The 27,743-nt window shown below is 37.2% G+C and overlaps 1 protein-coding gene across 2 annotated transcripts; it reads right to left on the bottom strand.

Moving 5' to 3' along the window:
- zgc:91890 (solute carrier family 52, riboflavin transporter, member 3-B) lies at nucleotides 1-26,630 on the bottom strand. 2 transcript variants are annotated; one of them, XM_048152788.1, is made up of 4 exons: nucleotides 26,607-26,630; nucleotides 2,689-3,767; nucleotides 1,006-1,129; nucleotides 1-708 (listed from the first exon to the last, which is right to left on the bottom strand). In XM_048152788.1, exons 2-4 carry the CDS (start codon nucleotides 3,711-3,713, stop codon nucleotides 496-498), a joined length of 1,362 nt encoding a protein of 453 aa, XP_048008745.1. In that variant the 5' UTR covers nucleotides 3,714-3,767; nucleotides 26,607-26,630; the 3' UTR covers nucleotides 1-495. The 2 variants fall into 2 exon arrangements, with proteins under 2 accessions (XP_048008745.1, XP_048008744.1); XM_048152787.1 differs by lacking the exon at nucleotides 26,607-26,630 and adding an exon at nucleotides 13,860-14,117.
- Between the last annotated feature and the right edge of the window lie 1,113 nt (nucleotides 26,631-27,743).

Raw genomic sequence — 27,743 nt, 5'->3', positions numbered from 1 at the left:
TTAAAGAACAAATATTTATTTTTTTCTAAACTTCATACAGTCTTGTAAATAAAAAATACAAATAAAAAAAGAAAGAAATAGGATTGTCAAGGCTTTATATCTCTTAGGCATCATGTCTTAAAATCATAAATATTGTCCAATTCTTTAAAAAAAAAAACATGACCTCGGACTTCAATAAGATATTAAAAATACAACATATCAAGTATAACATTTAAATATAACAAAAATGCTATAATTGACAAGTTACACTGTAACTGTAAGGGAGTGCCAGATATTACAGCAGATTATGAAGCTTGTTTTGTTGTGATGTAACAGTACTTTGAACTAAATGACAACCAAAAGGAAAAATAGTTGTTGGAACAGTACAAGTAGTTAATGCAAAAAAAAAAAAAAAAAGGTATAATGGAAAAATGTGTGGTCAGATATCTGTGTATTATTCAACCTTGTGTGGCTTTAATTCACTTTACTCTGAATCTATCAGAATAACGATTGGTTTTATTTAGGACACTTCGTTTTACAGGGTTCTCCTGACTGGAAAAGTCCATAAACGCTAACCAAAGGGAACATTGACAGGGCACCCAACATAGAGCCCAGCTGCACCACAGCTCCACACCACACGAGGGCGCTGTGGCCTTCATCTCGCAGGATCACTCCAATAATCACCTTCACATAGGACAGAGTGAGGACGAATATGACCCAGGTTATGACCTAAAGAAGGGAGAAAGAGAAAATTGAGATTATGTGATGTAGTTGCCCTCACATTACATTTGTGCTGAAGTATGTAGTACTGTGCACTTTACGTCTTGTATATGTTGAATTTCTAACAAATGTAGTAAGAGTAGTAACTTACAATTAGATGCCCTTTTGAATTCTTTAAAACAAGGTAAATGCCAGTGCCAGTATATTTACTTTACTGTCACATTTACAGGTCTAAATGAATGCTTGCACAATATGGAACAACTATCACCAGTGGAAAGCATGTGTGTTTGTGTGTGTGAGCCTTACAATGAGAGCTGCTCCGAGGTCATGATTGATCAGCAGAGGGCAAGGGCTTAGTGCTGCCATGGCCATTATATACGCTCCAAACCCAGTGCCCGTCACTGTCAGAACCGCCATCAGCACCAGAGACCTTGGACATAGTCAAGAAGTTGGATAAATTTGTATAACAAAAACATGTCAGCCAGTCAAACATTACTTGGAAACAGAATAGTTACATACATTTTTCTAGTCAAATTCATTTCTTTTTACAATATACAGGCGGAGATGTATATTGTGATGTATACTGTGATGTCAGTAATGCCTTAAAGGCCATTTGACACAGTTTTCAGTTAAAACCGGAAAACTTTATTTGCATTTTGGCCGTTCATTTACAATGGGCCTGAAAACACAAACTTGTGAAAATGGATTTCAAAGTGTAAATTTTTTTGAAAACGTTTTTGACAATGTTGTCGTCTGTACGAAAAAAAAAAAAAAAAAAAAAAAAAAGCAAAGTTTTTTTTTTCCGTATTTATTAGTAAATTGTTGTCATGTTGTTAGTGCTAATTAACCAACAACACTTCTTTTTCCTTAAAGGCTTAAAAATTAACTCTTGAGAATAGAAAAGTAATTACTAAGACTGAAAGCGTTGTGTGTTGTAACAATGGAAAATTTTGCAGTGCTGACAGCTTGACAGCATCCGGATATAAAGGTCTATAATAATCCCATGACATATTGAGAAATCAAAGAACTATTAACTTTGTGATTTTGATGATTCTGTGATTCAGTGATTCTGATCTAAATTTGCTTTGCCAATAACAGAGGAAGGTGGAAGCTTGTTTTGCTCAAATCTGAACCAATCATATTACACTGATGATAATGAGTAATACATCATGTTATTTTGACTGTGTGATGATGTACCTGAAATCCTATAAAACCTGCTGTATTTATTTTTTTTTTGGGTGGTGAGATTCTCTGAGATTGTTATGAGAACTCTCCCGGCTGTGATTAAAAGCATTCAAGAACATTTGCTGGAATCTGTCTGGGTTATTTGCTGTTACCTGCATGTTAGAGCACTAGAGATCTATTTCCCAGGTAATAGTGTTCAAAAGGGTCAAGATGTTGACGACTTATTATTATAGAGCATCAATTAGGAGATGTTTAGGGGCGTCAATTAGGAGATGACCCAGGTAAACAAAGGATTAGTTCACTCAGAATTAAAATTTCCTGATAATTTACACACCCCAATTTCTTTTTAATTGAAGAAAGAAAGACATGAACATCTTGGATGACATGGGGGTGAGTAAATTATCAAGAAATTTTAATTCTGAAGTGATTCTTTAAGTCAGGTGCGTAGGGGAAAATCCACCACATGCTTTACCACAGAGCAATTTTCAGATCTAAGCAAAATTACAATATAACAATGATACAAGTGATCCTCCAGATTTTAGATCTAGCTAGATGCTAGTTGTCTAGCATATAAATCAGTGCATCAGTGATTGTGCGAAGAGTTTAGAATGTACCCTCATTTGTAGCATGAAATAATACAGTGTTTACATTGGTTGTAACTTGTGGAGAGAGATTGCTCAAAACTGGACGTTGAACACCTGTGTACAAGTCAAAAGAAGTATAATTTGCAAGGCTGTGTTTTCAACTATGTGTGTACACTAGCGTACACATAAATTATTAAATTATTATTATTATTGTTCTCACCTGATTGGTACAAACATGGCAATGAAGCATGCCACTGGATTTGCAACTGAGGACAAAGTGGCTGCAAGATGATAGGCTTGATTTCCATACGGCAAACACGAGTAAGACTGGACTGAGGGCAGGACTGCATTGGTCAATGCATTGACCCAGGCCAGAACTACAAAAATGAAGACCAGCTCTATTCTGCTGTAGGTTCCTTTTCCAAATGAGCTGCGTCGTTTTATCACTGAGCCTTCTGGGAAATCCAGCATGGGTCTCTGTTCTGGAGTTTCACTGTTTGGGGATTGACTTATATCAATCTTCTCTACCCGCTTAGAATCATCAATATAACCTTTGCTCTTGCGTTCCCGTGCCACAGCTGGGTGGAGATTGAGTAACAGGAAAGCTCCCAAGCACACCATCATCATCGCACTGAGGAAAAGGAAGAAACCCTGAGCGGAGAAGTTGGCTGGCTGGTAGTGTGCCTCTAGTTCTCCATCGAAGGATAAGTTCCCCATGCTAACATTCACATTAGCACTTGCATTTTTACAGTGGACCACCCCTACACCTTGGATAAGAGCCACTAGTGCTGGGACCAGGCCGCTTAGACCTTCTCCAATGAAGTAGGTGGTGAGGTACTGAGGCTGTAGACGCATCATGAAGGGTAAAAAGGTGACGGACGAGGTGCAGTCCACAACAGACAGCAGGAAGCTGAGGGACAGTAAGGCAGCACTATGTTCACCATCTGCAAAAGTAACTTTGAGGTTCCAGAGGAAAGCCAGGAGTAAGGTGGCCACCACGCCGACTGTCACAATCGTGTAGATAACGGGCCGCTCGTCCAGCACACCCGGTCTGAAGCGGTGCATGAGCGTGATGAAGAGAGGGCCAATGTTGGCCATCTGGATAATTATTGTGAGATAAGAGGGCAGGTACCAACCCTCAGGAATGTCATTGACAATCAGAGGCAGCTCCACCCACATCCCGTTAATGGCCACCCATGATCCAATGCCAAAAAGGCAGGCCAAAACATGTGTGAACAGTGACATGATGAAGGCACTGATGTCCACACGTCCAAAAGGCAACTGGTTTTTCAAGGTTATCTGAAAGATGGGAGTACAGGTAAAGTGATTAGTTTTACAATAGCCCCTCCATTTCTTTGACTTTCAAGCACTGTTTTGATGTCAGAAAACTATAGATTTACTATAATGAAGCAAGGAGATATTAACAACAGTACTTCAACATTATGGTGTATAACATTAAAGAGAATGTGAGTGGCGCTCCATGCCACAATGCTTGGGTGGCTTGTTGCTTAGTGGTTGCTAGGGTGTTCTGAGCAGTTGTTAGTGTGCTGCCGACTACCGGTTATCAGCAAAAATCCATACCAATAGTTTTTCCGTGTTGCATCCGTTGCTGGAGCAGCTGAGAAGAGTCATCTATCATTATACAGTACAAGAGCGGCCTCTAGAGGTGAAATAAAAACTATTACTGACGCCTCGAGTTTGTTTTGACATGTGAGACTGCACACTGCACTGAACGGGACATTTTTTACCTCTAATACACCACTATGTCCAACTGCCTTGAGCATCCGGTTGGTGAGGTCTGAAAAAGACGCGCTCTGATGACGGAAGTGATCTCTCGCGTGTATATGTCAATGAGTGAGAGCGATCTCTTCCGGCATCAGAGTGCATTCAGACCTCACACACCGGATGCTCAAGGCAGTTGGACATAGTGGTGTATTAGAGTTAAAAAAATTATATAAATACTGTTCGGTTTCTCGCACAAACCGATCGTTTCGTGTCTTAATGTGTCGTCACGAGCCACAGGGTTTAATTTGGATTTGTCTGTGCATGTTTTTTTTGACTCTTATAGATGGAGTTCCCATTGACACGCATTATACGACTGACAGACCACAGCGGTTGGAGTTAAAAAATCATCATTTGTGTTCTACTGAAGAAACAAAGTCACCTACATATTGGATGCCCTGGGAGTAAGCAGATAAACATCAAATTTTCATTTTTGGGTGAACTATCCCTTTGATATTTATATAGGCTATTTATTTAGTTAATTTAATATGTACAGTACATTTTCATGGTTCAGCGTTAGTTTACTCTAAGTATTTTGTTTGTTTTCATTTAGTATCCATTTTAAAAACGATCTGTTGGTTAAGTGGTTATCGGCCAGTGTCGTTCAACCTAGTTATCGCAAGCGGTAAAATCCACTATCGGTCGACCTCTAGTTGCTAGGATTTTTCGATACCAAGTTGGTACTGAAATTTTAAAAATGTGATGCTTTGAGCAGATATGTTAACACCTCTGATTGGCCATTGTGTTCATGCACTCAACATAGGGTGAATTTCAGCTTGATTCAGCTTGATTGAGACACTTTTTTAAAGTCATCTAAATGGCAAAATGTGTCCCAGTCAAACTGAATTCACCCTATATGTCTGTGATTGGCTACAATGATCAACACATGGGAGCGTTTGAAAGCACATAGAAGTGTTTGAATTTGAAAGTGTTTTGAATGTCTTTTGACTGGGAGCATTTGAAAGCAGGCGTCTATCAGCGGATCGTGTGTATCTGTGTAAGCGCTTGGTGAAGAGCGTCATTGATGTCTATTTACAACATGTTTTTGAAGCGTTGATCATTGTAGCCAATCACGGACATATCTGTTGAGCGTGTGAACACAATGGTCAATTTATGAATCCGCTCAACAGCTCTCAAAGCGTCACATTTTTTACATTTTAGTACTTTTGACAACACTAGTGCAATTAATGCCAGATTTCATAGTTCATGCGCACACAAACAACAAAAAGCTGTTCATTTTTTAAAATCATGTTATCATGCAGTATGTAATTGGTGTACACTTTACTCTCTGGTCATTCATTCAACAGCATTCTCCACAAAGTAATTTCTCAGAGATGCTGCTGTAATGAACACGGCATCTGTGGACTACTTCACTATTTTTGATCGCTGTTGTTTTGTTTTATCTGATGTTTAAATGGCCGTCTCCATCGTATGTCATACTCCGGGGTTTCCTTATGCATTTATGCACAGACACTCTTAAAAAACAGCACTGATTGTACTGCATGTTAGGTTGGTTATTGTGCCCAAGAGAGTGATCTATTTAAATCCTTGTCTTTTTAACTAACATTACTTGTCTAACCACAAGTCAAGAGCTGCACTTCCAATCACACAAGTTTGCAATGTTGTTTGTTAAAGGATTAGTCCACTTTTAAATACACTTTTCCTGATAAATCTACTCACCCCCATGTCATCCAAGATGTTCATGTCTTTCTTTCGTCAGTCGAAAAGAAATGAAGGTTTTTGAGGAAAACATTCCAGGATTATTCTCCTTACAGTGGATTTCAATGGCTACCAACATATTGAAGTTCAAAATGACAGTTTCAGTGCAGCTTCAAGGGCTTTAAACGATACCAGATGAGTAATAAGGGTCTTATCTAGCGAATCGATCTGTCATTTTCGAAAAAAATACAACCGTTTATGCTTTATAAACAAAATATCGCCTTGAACGTACTTTCCGCTTCCGCATTCTTCATAACGCTTACGCTGAATGTCCTACGCCTTCCCTATTCAAGTTACGGAAAAAAACGAAACTGGCGCCGCGTTCGTTCCGTAAGTAGTACTCTTTAGCTCCGCTCTCTGGACTCGGCTGTTTTTTTTTTCGGAAAGACTCGGTACAGCGTATGTATCTTTTATAAATATGATAAAACGAAAGACTTTTTGGAGATATGAAGGATGCACTACTACTCTATAGGTACTCAAGATTAACAGATTGAGATTGGCAGAAACTGTGTGTGATACCAACTGGAACTGAAAAACTTCAATAGTATTGTCAGTAAGGAAGGATTCAAGTTGATTAAAAACAGTTTTCTCCAAAATCTTTGCTAAAAAAGGAAGCTTTGAGATTGGTCTATAATTGCACAGCACATTCTTATCCAGATTTGACTTCACTCAATAACTTGTTTTAATAACATTGTTGGAACAATATCTCGAGGAGAGACTGTCATCTTAAGCTTACGTACAATATCTGAAAGCATGGATAAAGAAATGGGCTCAAAATCAGACAACACAGGTATATCCATAGGCACATCTGAAAACTTGTATATTCTTTATGACATATGCGGCTGACAAACCAATCTCCGGAGGACGCAGCCTTCGAAATGAGACACAGTATGCGGTTCTGAAGACCTTGATTAGCTGGTTCAGGTGTTTAGGCGCGTTCACGCCATGTTGTAATTACCGCAATTACGTGATTTCAATTTGTAAAAAGCATTCATGTCCTTGTAGAGCTCATAATTAGAGCTTGTAAGATAGGAGTTTTCTGAGAACTCCTACTTGTACCATGTGACCGCTGTACCACCTGACAGCAGTAGATTCATTTAAGCGTTGATAGTGTTGCTATAGAAATTAGAGCTGCAACTAACGATTATTTCAATAATCGATTAATCTGTCGATTATTTTTACGATTAATCGATGAATCGTGAAAAAACCCATTAATTTCCAACCTTTTATTCAAAAACTGAACTGACAGTGCAAATTCACAGTGCAAAAAATCCTCAGAATGTGCAAAAACAGGTTGCTCTTTTAACATCCCTGAGCTGTTAAAGTAATAAAAAACAAAAAACAAATGAACTAACACAAAAAACATATACATGTAGGGCTGGACAATAATTCAATATCAATATATATCGCGATATAATTTTTTTCGATAACGGTGATATGATTTTTAAACACATTTCCGGTATTTCGATATATACATTACAACATTTCTCACTGACTTGAGGCGCAGCCGTTAGAAAGAGCAGAACGCGATTGGCCATTGGCGTGATGACGTACACCACAGAGACACTCAGCCATCAGCCAGTGCTCAGCGTTAATATGGTTTGTTTAAAATAGCAACATGGAAAACAGACAGAGTTCAGATAATGTATGTTTCAGTCGATGGATGCGCAAAACGTTACAACAACGATAATCAAAAAGCGTGGACAAAACAGTCACTCTTTGTAAACTGTTAACAGCTAGTGCTCTCTGCTCTAATGTCCAGTCATTTACGCCGTCATCACCCGGGTGTTGATAGCGCGCGAGCGCAGGTGAGACCTGAACAGCACACGATGCTATCTGTTTAAACTAAACTCATTTAAGCTTTGCTGATTTAAACCATAGACTGTAAAAAAATATGGACGTAGTGTCCGTGACGTCACCCATAGAGTTCTGAACAGCAGTTTTGATGCAAAAATCATAGACAGTAAAAGAAATGGACACAGCGACCCCATTGGAACTCAATTGAGAGAAGTGAAGCCCATTTTTAGCGATTTTTAGCACTTCCGTTTCTGACGTGCAGACTCAAACTAAGCTTGATGACGTCCGCAACCTGTCTGACAGATGTAAATCTTCTAGTAGCTGTGCGTGCAAACTGCCATTGTTAATCTTGCAGAGACGGCGAGCTTGAGCGGGGAGTTCTTTGGCGTGAGTGAGCAGGAGTAAGTATTCTGATTAATTATTTTGTATAGTATTTTAAAATGTAACGCCAGTACGCCATATTAAGATAATCATCCTGATTGCCTGCGAGCTTCTCCTCCTGTCTCTACGGTAATTTCTCTACTGTGCGACAGAGAGTCGAGTGGTTATGACGCAATCGTTAGCCTATTTTTTACAAAAACTGTTTCTACGGGGCCATAATGTAACATAGAAGGTAATGGAGCCCTTTATACATTGTCGTGTATCTTTAGAAATAAATAATGGACAAATGGAGTCTTTAAACGCCTCAGATGTAAAGTTATTCACTGTCAAAGTGACGCCAAAATGAATGGGAGTCAATGGGGATGCTAACGCAAGTGAAGTTCTGCTACAAGATGGCGGCACCCGGCCGACTTCAACTTCCGGTCGACTTCCTTGGGTACTGGCAAAAATCATAGACAGTAAAAGAAATGGACACAGCGACCCCATTGGAACTCAATTGAGACAAGTGAAGCCCATTTTTAGCGATTTTTAGCACTTCCGTTTCTGACGCGCAGACTCAAACTAAGCTTGATGACGTCCGCAACCTGTCTGACAGATGTAAATCTTCTAGTAGCTGTGCGTGAAAACTGCCATCGTTAATCTTGCAGAGACGGCGAGCTTGAGCGGGGAGTTCTTTGGCGTGAGTAAGCAGGAGTAAGTATTCTGATTAATTATTTTGTATAGTATTTTAAAATGTAACGCCAGTACGCCATCTCTCTTGACATCTCCCCGATTGCCTGCGAGCTTCTCCTCCTGTCTGTACGGTAATTTCTCTACTGTGCGACAGAGAGTCGAGTGGTTATGACGCAATCGTTAGCCTATTTTTACAAAAACTGTATCTACGGGGCCATAATGTAACATAGAAGGTAATGGAGCCCTTTATACATTGTCGTGTATCTTTAGAAATAAATAATGGACAAATGGAGTCTTTAAACGCCTCAGATGTAAAGTTATTCACTGTCAAAGTGACGCCAAAATGAATGGGAGTCAATGGGGATGCTAACGCAAGTGAAGTTCTGCTACAAGATGGCGGCACCCGGCCGACTTCAACTTCCGGTCGACTTCCTTGGGCACTGGCAAAAATGAGGCCGCGGCCATCTTAGCTGCACGTGACCGCACGTCACTCACGGATAACTGAAAATGGGCAAAGAGGCGGGACGTAGTTGGAGCCCATGCGACTTGTTGCTGAAACCACGCCCGCCTAGCTATCTATCTTAGACACTATCTAAAATATTAATAAAGATAACAATATCATTAGAAAGTACTAAAGGTTTACTGTCAATCTACAGTGATTTTTAAGATAACGTTATAGATGCTCTAACACCAGTAGGCTAATTAATTTGTGTGGGGTGTGCAAATAACACAAAAAAAATCAACTGGGACTTCATACCTTTAATGAAATAGAGATCGCGAGATGAATCCAATCCGTTGCACTTGGGTAAAATGTCCATTTCAAAACATAAAACATCGTTTATAATGTAAAACTCGTACATATATAGTACATATATAGGTACCAGATATCTGTATAATGTTCTCTCAAACTAATGAGCACGTGTCCAAAGTATAATTTTTCAAAATAGTGCAGCAGTTTTAGTTATATCCAAGCAGTGCTGTCGGAGTTGTATATCCTCCTGGTATTGTCATTGTAGTAACGTTAAATCTCAGGAACAAAACCTTTAGCCAATGCCACGACGATCCAACAACGTGTGTTCCGCATGCGAGCACATGTAACGTTACACAGACTGACATCTGTCTCGAGTATGCAGCAAGCCATATATTGTATAAAATAATCCAGAAAAAAGGCACAAAAACAGCTGAGATGCCAAATTCATCGGCTGGAATTAGCTGAGGTAACATGACGGCTCACAGACAGCAGTGCCAATCCACCTGTCACTCAAGTGACCACGCCCTTAATTATGCAGAACTTTAAGGCTTAATATAATTTAAACGGATGAGTTATAAAAAAATTCACCCCCCTCAGAGTTGTCATGAAGGACAAAATTAGCAGTATAGACCAAAACACAATGTGAACCAGAGTGTAAACATGTTTTTTTCTGCTGTAAACTTGGCTATTTTAACATGATGGTCACTGAGATTCTGCTCCCTTTTGCAGCCTGTCCCTAGCGGCCAGTCGATGAATCGCAGTTTAAGTTACTTCCGTATTGGCTTCACGAGAGAAAGGGGGAGGTTGCCGCTTGATTTAAACCTTCAAGAACAAGACGCGAAAGAGAACTCGCACGCGCTGTGAGAAGAAGCGCACACGCTTATTTCAGACAGCGCGCAAATACTGACTTCTCTTTCAATATGTCTTAAGTGAACGTATATTAGTCGAGAAAGAAAGGCACATGTGTAACAGTATATGTACTGGATCGTGCATGTCTTAAAGGGAAAAAAACTATTCCTGCTGCCTGTTTTGTTAAATGTTAAATCAAACAACAAATAACAAAGAAATCACTCACTGCTCTTGACTGAATAGTTTTTGTAACTTCAATTCATCTTTATTTATTTTATACAGTAAAGATAATATGCAGTGTTATTTTATATTTGATTACTTTATCCATTTTCTGTACCTGAAAACTACTGTTAGATACCTGAAAACCTGAAAAGCACTGTTTATTTTATTTGAATATTTGCTTTATTGTACTTATTTGTGATGTACTTATTTGCTTGTAGTTTGATCGTTTGTTCTTATTTTCTTTTTTTTTTATTTGACAGTAGTCTTATTTTTAGGGTCACGGTTTCGGTACGGTTCGGTACCGAACTGTACCAAAACCGTGACCCTAAAACCGTGATACGAACCGAACCATGAGCAATTTGAACCATTGCACCCCTAGTGTCATCAACACTCAACAATGTCCCTGCCCCAGCAATGTGTTTTTGTTGTTTCTCGCTGTTTTTTTCTGTTTTTACTGTTCACAATCTTTATCTTGGCTGAAGCACTTTTGTTTTAATCTATATTAAGGATAATAAAATCAGCCTACGTTATAGTTTAATGTTAAAGATATTAATATTACAAAAGTGAGTGAGTCTTATGTTTATTTTTTATGTTTGTATGAAGGCTAAATACAAATAAAAGCTGAACATAAATTTATTTGTACTGTTTTTATTTCTAAAATATTATATAGTTTTATAGGAAGAGATTTCATAGATTTGGCAAATTCATTTTTCAGACGTTGTGGCCGTTCTTGGCAGTTTTTCTGAGGCTATTATATAGTTCATATCGATATCGGAATTATATCGTATCGACCGAAATTAAGAATTATATCGTGATATAAATTTTGGCCATATCGTCCAGCCCTATATACATGTATGCTTTACATCTGCCAAATATATAGGTTTTTTTAAAATAAACTGCACAAAAAGATGTATATTTTTGTTTAAAGGGACCTGAGCTGTCAGAACAATACATCTTTTTTTTATTTTTTAAATAAAGAAAAATACAAATCAGAAAACTTAACAGGATATGTTTGAACGGTAGAACTTCTTCTCTACACTCACTCACTCACTCACTCCCAAATATATTTGTCAACAATAACCGATATAGGACAGAGCACTGAATAAATACATGACAACAGATCAGTGTTAATTTTGACAGCAAATTTTTATTTAGTTTTAGTCATAGTCTTTTGACTAAAATGCCATTCATCTTTAATCATGTTTTAGTCATTTGAATTGTTTTAGTAGTTGACTAAATATCACAAGATTTTAGTTGACTAAATCCAACAGGTTTAGTTAAATTGTAATGCATTAAGAATTTCTCTAAAATTTCCAAACCCATTATATACTCCTGGAGAAAACATCTACTGTATTAACCTATTAATATGAATAATATTAAAATTTGAACATGCAATACAGACACAGATTGCTGTGACATAAAAAAACATTATCTTATAATTCAATAAAACCACTCCTCCTAAAGAAGAACACAATGTCTTCTTTTCAATGAATGATATATGCATTCTTTATAACAACTTGCATACAACATTCCTTATGGATTAAATATAATTACTATATAATAAATTCTTATTAAAGCTAAAGAGCAGTGAGTGATTGTCTCTGATTGTTGTTTGATTAATATTAACCCTTTCGAGCGTGAGTTTAAAATATTTTATAGTTTTTTTAAGGCGACCGTTATTTTAGAACGTTTGCCTTTAATGTTTCCATAGCGACGCGTCTCGCGTGTCACGAGCGCTGAACGCAGCCACAATAACACTGTATGACAGATGGATCGCTATTATTTTGTTTTTCCTTCTTTATTTAAAATATTCACAAACTTGCTTACTCTCCGATGGTCTTTCCTCTACCTCCGCTCTGCTATTTATTTATTTATTTTTGCTCTTTATCTTATTTTTTATCTCCGCGTCTTATTGAGAGGCGTAATAGTCGCGCGACACAATGAATCGATAATGAAATTCGTTGCCAACTCTTTTAATAATCGAATTTTAACGATTTTATCGATTCGTTGTTGCAGCCCTAATAGAAATGCATAATTCCCAGTCCGAGGACGTGAACAGCTCCATATAGAGCATCATGGGTCATCCCGAGACTACTGTAATTAAGACATGGCGTAAACGCAACATTTAACATTAATGACACAGACCGCAGCAGGTATATTAGGCTGCTGTCACTTTAAGACTCCACTATACTGACATGTGTTTTCTTTCTTAACTGTTTACGTTCACTTAAGTCCTTTTTGTTGAGCCCTGCACTTTATGGACTTAAGTTTGACTCAAGTTATTTAGTTAAATGTAACCAAATTTACATATGAAGCTAAACTAATTATCCTTCCCACATTATAAGAAAAAATACTTATATATCTAATATGTGACAAGTAGTTTGGATGGCTTTTAATGGCTTCGCAACAGCGGGTCCCTTCACAGTCTCGTAATTTTTACTAAGACGTCCTTGGGCTGAAAACAAAAAAAAGAGAGGATGATCCCTGGTATAGATGTATAAAATCGGAATTCTACATGTGTAAGTCAAAAGTATCAGTAATTAGCCAATACTAAACCTAAAAAAACAAACAACAACAACAACAAAACATACCAGTATTTCTACAGCATAGAAAGTTCAAAGTATATTTGAACTGCTGTCTGACAGAGAGGTGATTGCATTGTAAAAAAAAATCAGCACATGCTCTATGGAGACTGTGTGTGGCATATGGTATGTCCCTGTGAACAGTTTTGCAAATTCCCATCTCTGTTGTCCTTGTGATGTTTGCCTTAGCATACATTACTAATAACACTTAAAATATAATATTTTCTATTTACTTGGCTTTAGCAAGACCCATTTTTTTACTCCTTTTGAATTTTTGCAGTGCTCTATGATATTTATTTTGTTATTTGAAATCACATTTGTCAGAGATGTCACATGACCTTCTCCATTCAAACTTACAATACTAAAGCCATACAACAACACAGATTACTTATAAACTCATAATACTACACCAACAGTTCCTGTAATTACCTTTGTATATTCACTGTGATGACCTTTCTTGTTCTATGACATAACCATTTCCTTCTGCTTGATTGAATAATTCACCTCATTCACAATAACCAGTTTGTGAGTGGCTATGAACTCTCCAATGCCCTTGAATCTCTTTTTTTGGCTCATTGGTTTACAAAAAACACTTTTAACACACTCATGGATAAGCTACACATATATACATCCCACCTGATTATCCTGAGGTTTCAGTACATTCTGACAGCAGTTTCAACAGCCTTTAGCATGTGAGTTTGAGCTCTGTTTTTCTCGCTTCTGTGTGCTCCTTGGCTCTCTCTCTCTCTCTCTGATATTCACCTGATGGTAATAAGACCACGCAGGCGCGAGCTGTGAGAAGCAGGGGTCCTTTATCCCAGTGGGCTAACATTCAAAACCATGTGCTCAACTGCCTGCCGAAGAGTGAACAGGGAAGGCAAATGTAAGCATGACGCAACTAACCCCTCCCCTTCTCTCTCTCTCTCTCCCGCTCTCATAACAACCTTGACGTTGATCTAAAACAGGAAGTGTAGCTTACTACATGACAGAGCCTGAACTGACATTGAAATGATCCTTTAACACCCACTCAACAATTAAAAGTATTTTTTTTACTTCCTAAATATGGGGTAAACACTATACAAGCTCACAGTCGTTTATTATAACATTTATTATAACAATGGTTTTGAGAGAAACACATATATAATTTGTGTCTCTCAGCAGAAGTGCACTTAATTGCTTTTAATTTGCACTTGTAATATACTTCAAATCTTAAAAGTATATATATATTTTTTAATAAAAATTTCAGATAATATGAATGAAATAAAATAGAGTACACTTTCATGACTAGGTTTATTAAAACACTGACAAAAACGTCTCGTAACCCATGTTCTCTGAATAGGGAACAAGATGCTATGGGGAAACGCCCTTGGGTGGTGCTGATTGTCTGAACCTGTATAAAATCACACCAATTCATTGGCTGATGGTGCAGGCGCCGTCTCAGCAGCGCTATGTCACTCACTCTTGATAGAGTGAATGCATCATCTCCTCCTCGGATTTTCGCTTGGCAGCAAATGTAGCATCTTGTTCCCTATTCAGAGAACATGTTAGAATAGGGAAGAACATGCTGTGTAGCGATGACGCAATGGGAACGATATACCACACACACTAAGCTAAGCACTGCAAGATCTGGCCCAAAGAACTTTTCATCAATTTTTTAAAAACCAGACCAGACTCAACCAGGAACAAGGCGAACAGTTCATGTGGAAAGAACCCAGGAACCAGGGACCATATCCAAATCCAGGTTATAAAACTTGATAAAAGTGTGCAGGGAGGACCAACCTGCCGCAACACAAATGTCCTCCAAAGGGACTAAAAAGAGCCTGGGAAGATGCAACACTCCTAGTAGAGTGAGCTCTAATGCCCAGAGGTGAAGGAAGCTTCTGCATCTCATAAACCATGAAATCGCGTCTCTCACCCAAAGAGAAATCCTGCACTTAGAGGAGACAAACCCTCTGCAGCCAGCCTCAAAGCACACAAATAACTGAGATGACTTGCACCACTGGCCAGAGCAGTCCACACATGCCTGAACAGGGCAAAGGAAATGAAGCTTCTCCTCCTCTGTGGAGGCAAAGGGAGAGAAAGAATGAAGCATGACCACTTGAGAGCAGAATGATGTGGACAAAACTTAGGGACATAACCAGGTCTGGGTTGCAGAAACATCTTCACAAGACCTGGGGGAATCTCCATGCAAGGCCCACTTACAGAGAGAGCCAGAATCTGATCAGGAGCTGACTCCAAAGGTTTAAAAGGCAGTTCCAATAACTTCTCCAGAACAACCGACAAATCCCAGAAAGGGACACTAATAGGACGCACAGGCCTCAAGCCCCTAACTCCATGCATAAACGAAGAGACCAGACGGTGTCTACCCAAGGGGACCTTGTCTGACTCCTGATGGGGTGGTGGATAGCCACGACGTAAACCCTCAAAGTAGTCGCAGCCGCTCCAGCCATAAACTTATCCTGCAGGAATTACAACACTGAACAAACTAGGCAGCTGACTGGATCCACTGCACGAGCCGTGCACCAAGACCGTCCGCTTGGAAACATACAGCTGTCTTGTAGAAGGTACACAAGATTTATCAATGGTCTCCTGAATGAACATCATCGGGAAGACCAGAAGACCATTAGCGATCACTCCCGATTGGCCAGCCTTCAAATCTCAGGTTAAGGAATTTTGTTAGACATAAGTATGAATTTTTTGTGATTAGTATTCACTAAGTTACACTTCATTTTCTGAGAACTATCAGATTGGACTTCGTTCAGAGGGAGATGAGAGATCACGCATCATGTTAGTTTTCTTTATTTTACAAAAAGCACAACATTTTGTTTTTACTCTGAGTGTATACAAATAAAAGGAGATATTCTATAGTTTCAATTGATGTATTACTTATGTCTCTATGACAAAAAATGACAGAGTATTTTAAGTCTGTTTTGCTGCAATGTGAAAAAAAACCTGCAAAATGCGCCGGCGCGTTTTTAGACCTCAGAGTGTTAAGGAACGTGCGCCAGTTCCGTTTTTCCGTAAGTAGAATAGGGAAGGCGTAGGACATACAGCGTAAGCTTTTTGAAGAATACGGAAGGCGGAATGGCGAAGCACTTGCAAGGCGATCATTTGTGTCTATAAAGCATATACATATACAAATGACCGATCGTTTCGTTAGATAAGACCCTTATTCCTCGTCTGGTATTGTTTAAAGCCCTTTGAAGCTGCACTAAAACAAATTTTGACCTTCAACCGTTTGGAGGCCATTGAAGTCCACTATAAGAAGAATAATCCTGGAATGTTTTATCAAAAACTTTAATTTCTTTTCGACTGAAGAAAGAAGGACATGGACGGTGGATGACATGGGGGTGAGTAAATTATCAGGAAATTTTTATTTGAAAGTGGACTAATCCTTTAAGGGCGGCAGATTGCATCTTAGCAGTACAGTATGAGCTGACTGCTTCCCCAAACAAACCTTACTGGCCGCCAAAGATGGCGTTCAACAGCCACCAAACCTGCCATTGTGCACCCAACCACACGTGCAGTGTGCTTAGTCGCACGCAGTGCCAGTTCAGTAGCTCTGCTGAGCTCCTTGACCGCCTCCGGTGTCAGGCCCCCTGCCCTTGTCCATTTTTCCTTAAGGACGTCTGCTTGGTATGAAGCGGCATACCTGCCTGACCAGCCGGTATGTAGGATTTTCCCACAAGGGTGGAAGTGGTCCTACAAGGCTTAGATGGAAGAAGAGGGCGGGACTTCCAAGAGGGAGTGGTAGAAGGCAAAAGGTGAGTGGCCAGCTTGTCTGCAACCGCTGGAATGCTAGTATAGCCCAACTAAACAGAACCAACCGGGTTGGTGAAGTCAGTGGCCACAGTATTCATCAGACGAGCTGAAAAAGGCTGATTCCAGGGTCTAGAAATCTTGTGATGAAGATCACTGAAAAATGGAAGCTTCCTCCAAATGGGGCGTGAATTAGATTGGCCGCTCAGAAAACGCTCGTTAAGCTTAGAGGATTGAGAGTCGTGAGGCTCGTCAGGTTATGGTACTTGATTATGGATCATGTTGAGTCCATGTCCATGATCTCAGTGTAGGCTGCAGAAGACCACACTTCCTGGCTGCTAGGTGGGAGAGCTTCGGCCGCAGGCCCACAATCTGACACTGCGGTGAATAAAACATTCTCCATTCCAAAGGAAATGGCATCACATGCCTCTGGACTGGGGCATAAATAATTGTGGAGAAATTCCACTGGCGAATCAGCATGGCATGAGCGCTCAGGCGAGAGAGAGAGAGGGAGAAACTGGCCATAGTCTTTAGCTCGACATCCGATCCCCAGGCATCGGATTCATGAAGGGCGTCAGCCGCTTCATTTACCTGCGATCGACGGGGGAGAGCGGATGAATCCTTATCAAAATAAGCAAGCCTCGCACAGAGAGTTTTAAGCTTAAAATGCTTGCAAAACTTGCAGCCAGAAGCGCCATAAATAGCCTTGCATGTATGCGACAGGCCCAGGCGTTTGACACACTTACCATGCAGGTCGTCACTTGCAATAAAGCGAGAGCACAGTAACTGGCAACGTCGAAGATCCATTGTGTTTTTACTGAGAGGAGAACGAAGCAAGTTCCACTAAATGCAGTTGCTGAAGCACAAAACTGAAAGGGAAACTCCTACAAATGCATGCAAAAAGGTTCAGCTGCAAAAACAACTCAGTCCACGCCTTTAGTAAATCCCGACAGTAGTTTTTTAACGCCAAAAGAGGGTTTGTGCTAGCGCAAGCTGTTAGTAAATCTGGCCCTAAAGCACATGTAATGTACTTGATTATAATTTTAACTGTAGTGTGTTATTTGATATTGCATTTAAAGTTGATACATATACTAATTTCCAACTTCATCATTACAAATATATTTAATTACATGATATACATACAATAGAAATTATATTATTTTAGTTTACCATAAAGGCATGTCAGTACACTTTAACCATATTTCAAAGACAATAGAAGCAGTTATGAAATTACATATAAAGATGTACTTAAGTAGGTATAAATAAACTCTTAAATTCAGCTGATTGCTTTTAATATAAATTTAGACAATACATTTTATTTGATTGCAATTTACATTCAATTAAGTGTCTGAAAACATTACATTAAGATTGCTCTAATATTCTTTTAAGTATATAATCTCCATAATAATTACACTTTTCAATGCTAAAGTGTAATACTCTTTTTTTTTCACAAGGTGCGTACTGCACCATTACTATTTTATTTTTTTATATTGGCATTTAATTTTTTTTTAGTTCTCAGCATGTTAGTGAAAAACTGCAGCATCCCAAAATTGTTATAAATGTGAGTAAATATGGAAGTAAAATAATGGCATTTGTTTTTGAAACAAAAAGCATCTTGAATTGCACTACTTGAAAAAAATATGCATTGCATTAACCGTGCTTGTATTATAATGCATTGTATTTTTAAGGATTGCATTTTTATGGGCTGAAATTCAACATGGTTGTATATTTAAGTTGTGAATATTTCAATTCAAAACATTTCAAACACATTTTCATTGTTAAAAATGCAATAATCCATATTCATCTTTCAGATTTCACTTCCAAAATATTCATTCTGTTTAAAAATACAACCTAAAATTCTCAGCAGGCAATTTTCAGTCCATTTTATTTTGCGTCCACAAATTCGTGTCCACAAATTCAGTGGTTCAAATTTCACTGGAAAAAAGTTTGGACATTACCTCACAAGTATCTGATAACTAACAAAATGAGAGAAATAACTTTTAAGTTAATTCATAGGTTTTAACCAGATAAGTGCTCTCTCAGAAGACTTAAGAATGATATTAATACCCTCTGTTCTTTTTGTTTAGAGAAACCTGAAACTACTTTACATTTATTGTGGAATTGCTCTCACACACTAACATTTTGGTGTGACATTTGTGACTTTATTAAAGGTGCCCTAGATTATGTTTTTAAAAGATGTAATATAAGTCTAAGGTGTCCCCTGAATGTGTCTGTGAAGTTTCAGCTCAAAATACCCCATAGATTTTTTTTTTATTAATTTTTTTAACTGCCTATTTTGGGGCATCATTATAAACGTGCCGATTTTATGCTGCGGCCCCTTTAAATCCCGTGCTATCCGCCCACAGAGCTCGCGCTTGCCTTGAACAGTGCATAAACAAAGTTTACACAGCTAATATAACCCTCAAAATGGATCTTTACAAAGTGTTCGTCATGTATGCGGCATGCATGCGTCGGATTATGTGAGTATTGTATACTGTTATATTGTTTACTTCTGATTTTGAATGAGTTTGATAGTGCTCCGTGGCTAACGGGTAATGCTACTCTGTTGGAGAGATTTATAAAGAATGAAGTTGTGTTTATGCATTATACAGACTGCAAGTGTTTAAAAATGAAAAAATGGCTCTCTTGTCTCCGTGAATACAGTAATAACCGATGGTAACTTTAACCACATTTAACAGTACATTAGCAACATGCTAATGAAACATTTAGAAAGACAATTTACAAATATCACTAAAAATATCATGTTATCATGGATCATGTCAGTTATTATTGCTCCATCTGCCATTTTTCGCTATTGTTCTTGCTTGCTTACCTAGTCTGATGATTTGGTTGTGCACATCCAGACGTTAATACTGGCTGCCCTTGTCTAATGCCTTTTATAATGTTGGAAACGTGGGCTGGCATATGCAAATATTGGGGGCGTACACCCCGACTGTTACGTAACAGTCGGTGTTATGTTGAGATTCGCCTGTTCTTCTGAGGTCTTTTAAACAAATGAGATTTATATAAGAAGGAGGAAACAATGGAGTTTGAGACTCACTGTATGTCATTTCCATGTACTGAACTCTTGTTATTTAACTATGCCAATATAAATTCAATTTTTCATTCGAGGGCACCTTTAAATGTTATGTGTTAACAATATGGGTTAACAATATATTTTAATTTTTATAGTTATGTTGATTACTGTAGGTTAAAAGTAATTGTTTAGGAGGGAGTAAGATGGCGGAGTGAGCAGTTGTAAAAGTTGCAGGGTCCGACAGAAAAAGTGATTTTGACATCCAAAACTGTTATTTTTTGAATAACAGTCACCCCTCAAGCTATTGTGAGGTAAATAACACTCTTAAAAGACTATTGTGAGACAATTTTTTGAAAAGACGCACAAAATAATACACTCGGAAAAAAAAAAATGGCTAACACTCAGGACCAAGCTAGCCTCAATGAACATGAATACAGCATGGACGGGATACGCGAGGCATGTTTTGACGAATATGTTGAAGAAGAGATGCAGATGGCAAAACCTCTGAGTGACCACACTCCGTTACAGAGTCCATATCCAAAAAAAACTGAAGAGGAGAGATGAATCAAAAGAAGTAAGCATGGAAAGCATATACGATGCTATTCACACTCTGTCGCAAAGATTTGAGGAAAGACTGGATGCGTTTGAAAGAAAGTTTGAAAACTTTGAACAGCGCATCCAAAATAACGAAAAAGGGGTGACAGAAAATAAAAATGAAATAATTCAACTCAACGCGCAAGTGGATAGGCTGACAAAAGAGAATAAGGAGCTGAAGGAAAGATGCCGGGAAATCGAGCGATACGGAAGACGATGGAATCTCAAATTGATCGGGCTACCGGAGAAGGAAAATGAGGATATAAGAGAGAGGGTGATCGGTATTCTCACAAGAGTGATTCCGATTTCAGTAGAGAAACTACGAGACAAGGTTGACACTGTCCATCGTCTGGGAAAGAAAGATGATCCCGCCTTCAATATGAGACCACGACCGATCATCATGCAGTTTGGTTTGAGGACGATGAGGGACGAGATCTGGAGGAGGTCGAGGGAAGCCAGAGTCTGCAAGGAGCTGCATGTCCAATTCAGACAGGACTGGTCAAAAGAGGATCGTGAAGCCCGGGCAAAGCTGTATCCGACGGTACAGGAGGCCAGACGTAACGGGAAGAAAGCTTACTTGAAGAAAGGGTATGCTATTATAGACGGAAAAAGAGTGGAGGCACCTTTCATAGGTTAAGTATAGTGTCATCACCTTGATTCAGAAAGTTTGATTAAGGGGACTGTTACTGTTAATGTCAAAGTTGAAAATATATGACAGATTGTTCATTCCTGCCTTAAATCCTATTTTCTAAGCGCATTTAAGAGCGTGTATTTTGTTTCATTTGTATGTCTGTTGTTTTTAGTTCTATAAATGTTCGAGGTTTAAAGAATAACATTAAGCGTAAGGCCATTTTTTTATTTTGTAAGGATGTTAAAGCCAACCTTATTTTGATACAAGAGATACATTCTAACAAGGCCGATGAAAAATTCTGGAAGCAACAATGGGGAGACAATATTTTGTATTCACATGGAACTTCTCATTCTGCAGGTGTGATGATTTTATTTTTTAGGTTTGTAGGGAAAATTATTGATTGTAAAAGTGATGAAGCAGGTCACTGGCTAATGGTTGTGTTGGAAGTATTTGATTTTAAAATGATTTTGATTAATGTATATGGGTACAACAACAGGTCTCTCAATAGAAATATGATGTTAAAGTTAACTCAAGCTATCAGGGAATGGAGTGCAACTTATGGTACGGATAGCATAGGAGGTGACTTTAATATAGCACCTAATTCCTGGCTTGACAGAAAACCTCCCAAGGGGTTACAACCAGAATATAATGACATGTTAAATAATTTTTGTTTATCTAATAACCTGGTAGATTATTGGAGAGTGACACACCCTAACACAATGCAATTTACATGGATCAGCCCAGCATATGCTAACCTATGCTCAAGGTTAGATTATTGGCTTGTGTCTCCAAATATTACTAATCTTACACCAAAATGTGATATTAAATCATCTCCTCTTACGGACCATTGTCTTATTGGGTTGTCACTATCAATAGTCAAACAAAAACAAAAATCAAACAATATTTGGAAATTTAACAATACCTTGTTGCTGAACGAAGAATTCTGTAGCCAGATTAGAAGAATATGTCTTGAAACTAATGACATGGATTTGTCAGATATAAGTAAATGGGAGTGGTTTAAATTTCAAGTAAAGCAACAAGCTATTAAAACTGGAAAGTACATTGCCGACAACTGTAAACGTAAACAAAAGGAAATAGTTGAAAAGATAAGTTTATTATGTGGAAAACCTAACATAACTGTAGAAGAGACACAAGAGTTACACATGCTTCAGAACCAATTAGATGTTATATACTTGGAGAAGGCAAAAGGCGCCTTTGTAAGATCAAAAGCCAAATGGATGGAGCAGGGGGAAAAAAACTCATCATATTTTTATAGCCTTGAAAAACGGAGACAGACTAAAAAATTTATAACCAAATTAAACCAAAATGGAAATATTATTCAAGACAAAAATAAAATAACAGAGGAAGTATGTCAATTCTATAGTAACTTATATAAGAAAAAATTTCAGAGTGACGATTGTGATGCCTTTCTGAATAGTGTAAACGAAAATGTAATAAAACTAACAGATGAAGACAAACTTTTACTAGAAAGAGATGTAACATTAACAGAAATTGAAACAGCTTTAAAACAAATGAAAAACGGTAAATCACCGGGCATTGATGGTTTATCTATAGAATTTTTTAAGACTTTTTGGACAGATATTAAAAATTTATTATTTAACGCGTATCTTGACTGCATAAAAAATGGTCAGTTATCCCCTGCAATGAAAACTGGTCTGATAACCTTGTTGCCCAAACCCAATAAAGACTTATTACTATTAGATAATTGGAGACCTATAACTCTACTTTGCAATGATTATAAATTACTAGCCTTGGTATATGCTAACAGAGTAAAAAATGTCTTGAACAATTTAATAGACGAATTTCAGTCAGCTTTTATTAAAGGTAGACAAATTCATAACAATGTGAGACTAATTATGGACATGATAGATTACCAGAGCCTTATTAACACAGAAAGCCTAATATTGTTTATTGATTTTTTCAAGGCATTTGATTCTATTGAACATGACTTTTTACTGAAATCGCTCCAACTTTTTGGGTTTGGCAACAACTTTTGTAAGGTAATCAGAATGTTTTATGACCAAATATATAGTTATATTTCACTTCAATCAGACATCACTCCAAGAATCAGTGTCTCTTGTGGAATAAGACAAGGGTGCCCAATTTCACCAAAATTATTCATTCTCTGTACGCAGCTTTTGGCCTATTTTGTAGTAAATAATAAAGACCTTGAAGGGATAAAAGTTTGTGACACCGAATTGAAAATAAGCCAATTTGCTGACGATACAGTGGTATTTCTAAAGGACAAATCAATTCTTCAGAAGGCTTTAAATGCGATTTCTGTTTTTTCAAGGGCATCAGGCCTTTGCCTTAATCTAAAAAAATGTGAAATATTTCCCTTATATAATTGCACTGAGACAGACTTGGAGATGATTCCAGTTAAGAATGATGTTAAATACTTGGGCATTCATCTATCGAAAAACTTGGCAATAAGAGAATCCAAAAATATCACAGAAATTTGAAGAAATAAAAAGAAACCTAAAACAATGGTTAACAAGAGACTTAACTATTTTAGGACGTAACCTATTGTCAAAATCAGAAGGGATTTCTAAATTAATTTACCCAAGTTATTCTCTCTATATTAGTTCACAAAACATAAGAAAAGCAAATACTATAATTTACCAATTCATTTGGCGTAATAAAACGCACTACATTATAAAATCACAACTTGTAAAGGACTGTAATAAAGGGGGGTTAAAAACAATTGATTTTGAATCTATGGTTGGAGTTTTTAGAGTTAACTGGGTAAAAGCTTTTTTAGATAAACCTGACTCTCTATGGTATCATATTCCCAAAAATATTTTTGATAAAGTGGGAGGCTTAGAGTTTCTTTTAAAGTGCGATTTCGAGGTATCCAAATTGCCAGTAAAACTGTCTGAATATCATAAACAAGTTCTTCATTACTGGAAGATGGTATTTACTCATAATTTTACACCACATGGCTCCACCTTGTGGAACAACAGAGTGATAACAATAAATAGAAAAACACTTTTTTTCAGAAATTGGTTTGAAAAGGGAATAATTTTCATCACAGATATATTAGATGAACAAGTTAATTTTCTTAGTTTTACGGATTTTAAAACAAAATTTAATATACAAAGTTTAATAAGGGATTATAACAAGGTATTAAAAGCAATACCAATAGCCCTAGTAAAGATGATACAAAACTATTTACATTATTCCAAAAGTCAAATAATTTTGCCTAAATTACAACTAAACAAAATTTCCCTAAATAGCAAAAAATGTAACAATAATTGTATTAGCAAAATATTCAAATGTAAACTATTTCATGATTTTGACCAAAATATAAAAATAAGGTATTATGATGATAAAATAACAAATAAATACATCAAATTCATGAAATAGCCTATACCTCCTAAAATCAAAGAAATGCAATTTAAAATTATAAATGGATATTATCCAGCAGCAGCAATGATTAAAAAGAGATTTGGTTTTGAAGTGGAGCCATGTGTGTTCTGTTCCCAGGAAGATGAAACTATTGAACATTTGTTTTTCTCTTGTCCAGTGATAAAAATATTCTGGCAAGATGTCATGAAGTGGTTGGAAACAAAAATGGGGAGAATTACGCAATTAAAGTTAGAGCAAATTCTTTTTGGTAATGAAAACCTTCCGAAGGAACTTTTTAGAATGTACAATATCATAACAATTATGGGTAAATACCATATTCATAAATGTAAATGGCAAAATAAAAATCCATCCCTAATGGTGTTTAAAATTGAACTGAGGGAATACTTTGCTTCTTTGAAACTTCTGAAAGATTCCAATGTTAACATTTACTTGCTATGTGAAGATGTCTCAAAATATTTGTCATTATAACCTGTTAAGCTTCCATGTAACTTTATTTTAAGAATATTTGATGACTGAGGATAATATATGTATGTAAACAATTTTGTCATGCCTTATGGACTGAAGTGCCTTTGCTTAATTTATGTTATTTTACATTTATTTGTATTTATTTTCTTTATCGAATTTGTTTCATTTAATTGTGTTTAATTATGTTCTGCACATAGGTCTCCCAATGAGAGATTTTGTAAATTGTTTTTTGTAAATAAGTGTGTTCAACAATTAAAAAAAAAAGAAAAAAGTAATTGTTTAAACTGGCTCTTGTCATCCCCCACCTGTTACTCAAGTCATGTGCCAAGGCTTTAAACACAGTTCAATTACTGTATGAAGCTGACTGTCAGTTGAGTATGACAATACTGGATTATACAATGTGCAAGCTTAATGAGATCCTGAAAGCCTTTATTGTCACACAGTGGGAACCTACACACATGGGAAGCACGATATTATTTAGAAGCTCTGAGAAACTACTGGCATTTGGAAACGAAAATGGCAAAGGGAAAAGAAAAGGCTTGGCTGTACTAAAGAGAATAAATGTTATATTATTCTTTTGGAGGACAACAGTTAATTAAGGATAGTTTATTAATGACTGATGACTGAAAACTCATCTCTTTCAATAGAGCACCTGTCAAGCGAACTCTTGAACTACTCTGGTACTGAAATTGGGTGGTAACACTACTTTTAATATTATTTCCTCCCTTTGCTTCTGCTATATTCTCATATTTTTGTCTTTATTCTTGTATTATTCTCATTTGTTGGATAAAAGTGTCTGCTAAATGAACATGTAAAAAAAAAACAAATGTAAAAAAAAATATATACATTAGTGATGTTCGGAGGGGATATTTGTTTTTAATGATCCTACAAGTTTTTTTTCTATGAAAAAAAATCCATAAAAAATCCATAGAAAAACAAAAAGCTCACAGGAAAAAGCTTACATTGACCTCAACATAATATGTTATTAATACTTTGTTGTTCTCTCTTGTTTTTGCATGTTCATAATTTCTTTGTATGACAGCCAGGCCAAAAATTATATTGCACAATTTAGCACATTTCATTGCGTTATCACAAAAAAAAAAAAAAAAAAAAAATTGACTCCAAGCACAAATACACAATATGCAAATATGACCATGAAGATGTAAATTTTTCCTAGGCTGGACATCACTTTTGGCTACTATACATTTCATGAAATAAAAAATACTTTTAAAAACTGTTCACTCAAATGATAAGTTGAAGACTGCGGTCTTTAACTCAATAACATGCTGACCCGAACATTTAAATTCAACAATTTTGTAGATGAATAAAAATAATGACGTAACTTGACACATTGTTCCTCTACAAAGCATCTGGTAATCTAATGTGCCACAGAAGTCTGCAAAGAGCTTTTCTACAACAGTAAATAACTTGTGCAAATCATGTCACATCAATGCAGACTTATATGAAGGATGAAATATTGTCATCATTCCTGTCATTTAGTACTCACCTGTTATTTTAATTGTTGTATTCTTCAAAGTATAAGACGGTGAGAGTCAAAGCTGTGGATGAAGGGCTGTGCTGAACTGCTGCTATCGGACAGACCTTGGTCTGAGTAAGACGAGGAGTAAAGCAGGTCACGCAGGAGGGAGGGTGTTACACGCTTGATTTCAAGAGGCAGGACTGAGCTCTTTTTGTTCAACACAGATTCCACAATGACAAAAAGAACGTTTGATTGAAGAAATAGTTCACTCAGTATGGAAATCCTGTCATTTTCTCACCTTCATGTCGTTCCAAACCTATTTGGGGGTCCTAAGCAAAACTTTGTAAGAGAGCCCCTGTCAATGCATTCATGACATGTACCCCCCCCCCCCGTTGAAACAGTACAAAAAAAAAAAAAAAATTGGACAAATACAATAGAAAAAAGATACAAATGAAATTCAAACAATTTAGCCTACTACTAATAATGGCATACTATACAGAAATTGAATTAAGTAATCAAATAAAACTTGGGTATAGTCTTCACTGTATGAATTAAATATACATTGATTCTTGTTAAAGTTACTAGAGTTATTCAAAGAGCAGTGAATAATTCTCATTTTCTTTTGTTGTTTGATGAACATTAACTGACACAGACAGCAGCACCTTTATTAGGCTGCTGTCACTTTAAGACCAAATGCAAATATACTGACAAGCATTCAATTACTTTCCCAACTGTTTATCTTCACTTAAGACATAACGGACTGTGTTTAAAGGATTAGTTCACTTTTAAATGAAAATTAGCCCAAGCTTTACTCACCCTCAAGCCATAGGTGTATATGACTCTCTTCTTTCTGATGAAAACAATCAGAGAAATATTAATAAATATCCTGACGTATCCGAGCTTAGTATGAGCTGAAGAAAGTGCTTCCATCCACATTCATCCATCATAAATATGTGCTCCACACGGCTCCGGGGGGTTAACCCTCAGGAGTCTGAGGATTTTTGGAGCCCTGGAGAAGTTTTGACATGCCCTCACATTTGTGCTTTTTTCACAGTTGTTCATAAACATATTAATAAAGGCCTTCTGAAGTGAAATGATGTGTTTGTGTAAAAAAAAATCCATATTTAAACAAGTTATGAAGTCAAATATCAAGCTTCCGTACAA

Source organism: Megalobrama amblycephala, linkage group LG13 (assembly GCF_018812025.1).
Source record: "Megalobrama amblycephala isolate DHTTF-2021 linkage group LG13, ASM1881202v1, whole genome shotgun sequence".
In the NCBI taxonomy this organism is placed as follows: domain Eukaryota; kingdom Metazoa; phylum Chordata; class Actinopteri; order Cypriniformes; family Xenocyprididae; genus Megalobrama; species Megalobrama amblycephala.
The sequence above is the reverse complement of the archived record's forward strand: the minus strand, read 5'-3'. Positions and strand labels throughout refer to the sequence as shown.

What these genes read in the sequence shown, in the direction of transcription:
- zgc:91890 (XM_048152788.1), bottom strand. Translation starts at nt 3,713, where the DNA reads ATGTCACTGTTCACACATGTTTTGGCCTGCCTTTTTGGCATTGGATCA. An exon ending in GCCATGTTTGTACCAATCAG is followed by an intron (nt 1,130 to 2,688) that starts GTGAGAACAATA and finishes ACTATGTCCAAG; the next exon opens with GTCTCTGGTGCTGATGGCGG. An exon ending in ACCTCGGAGCAGCTCTCATT is followed by an intron (nt 709 to 1,005) that starts GTAAGGCTCACA and finishes TCCCTTCTTTAG; the next exon opens with GTCATAACCTGGGTCATATT.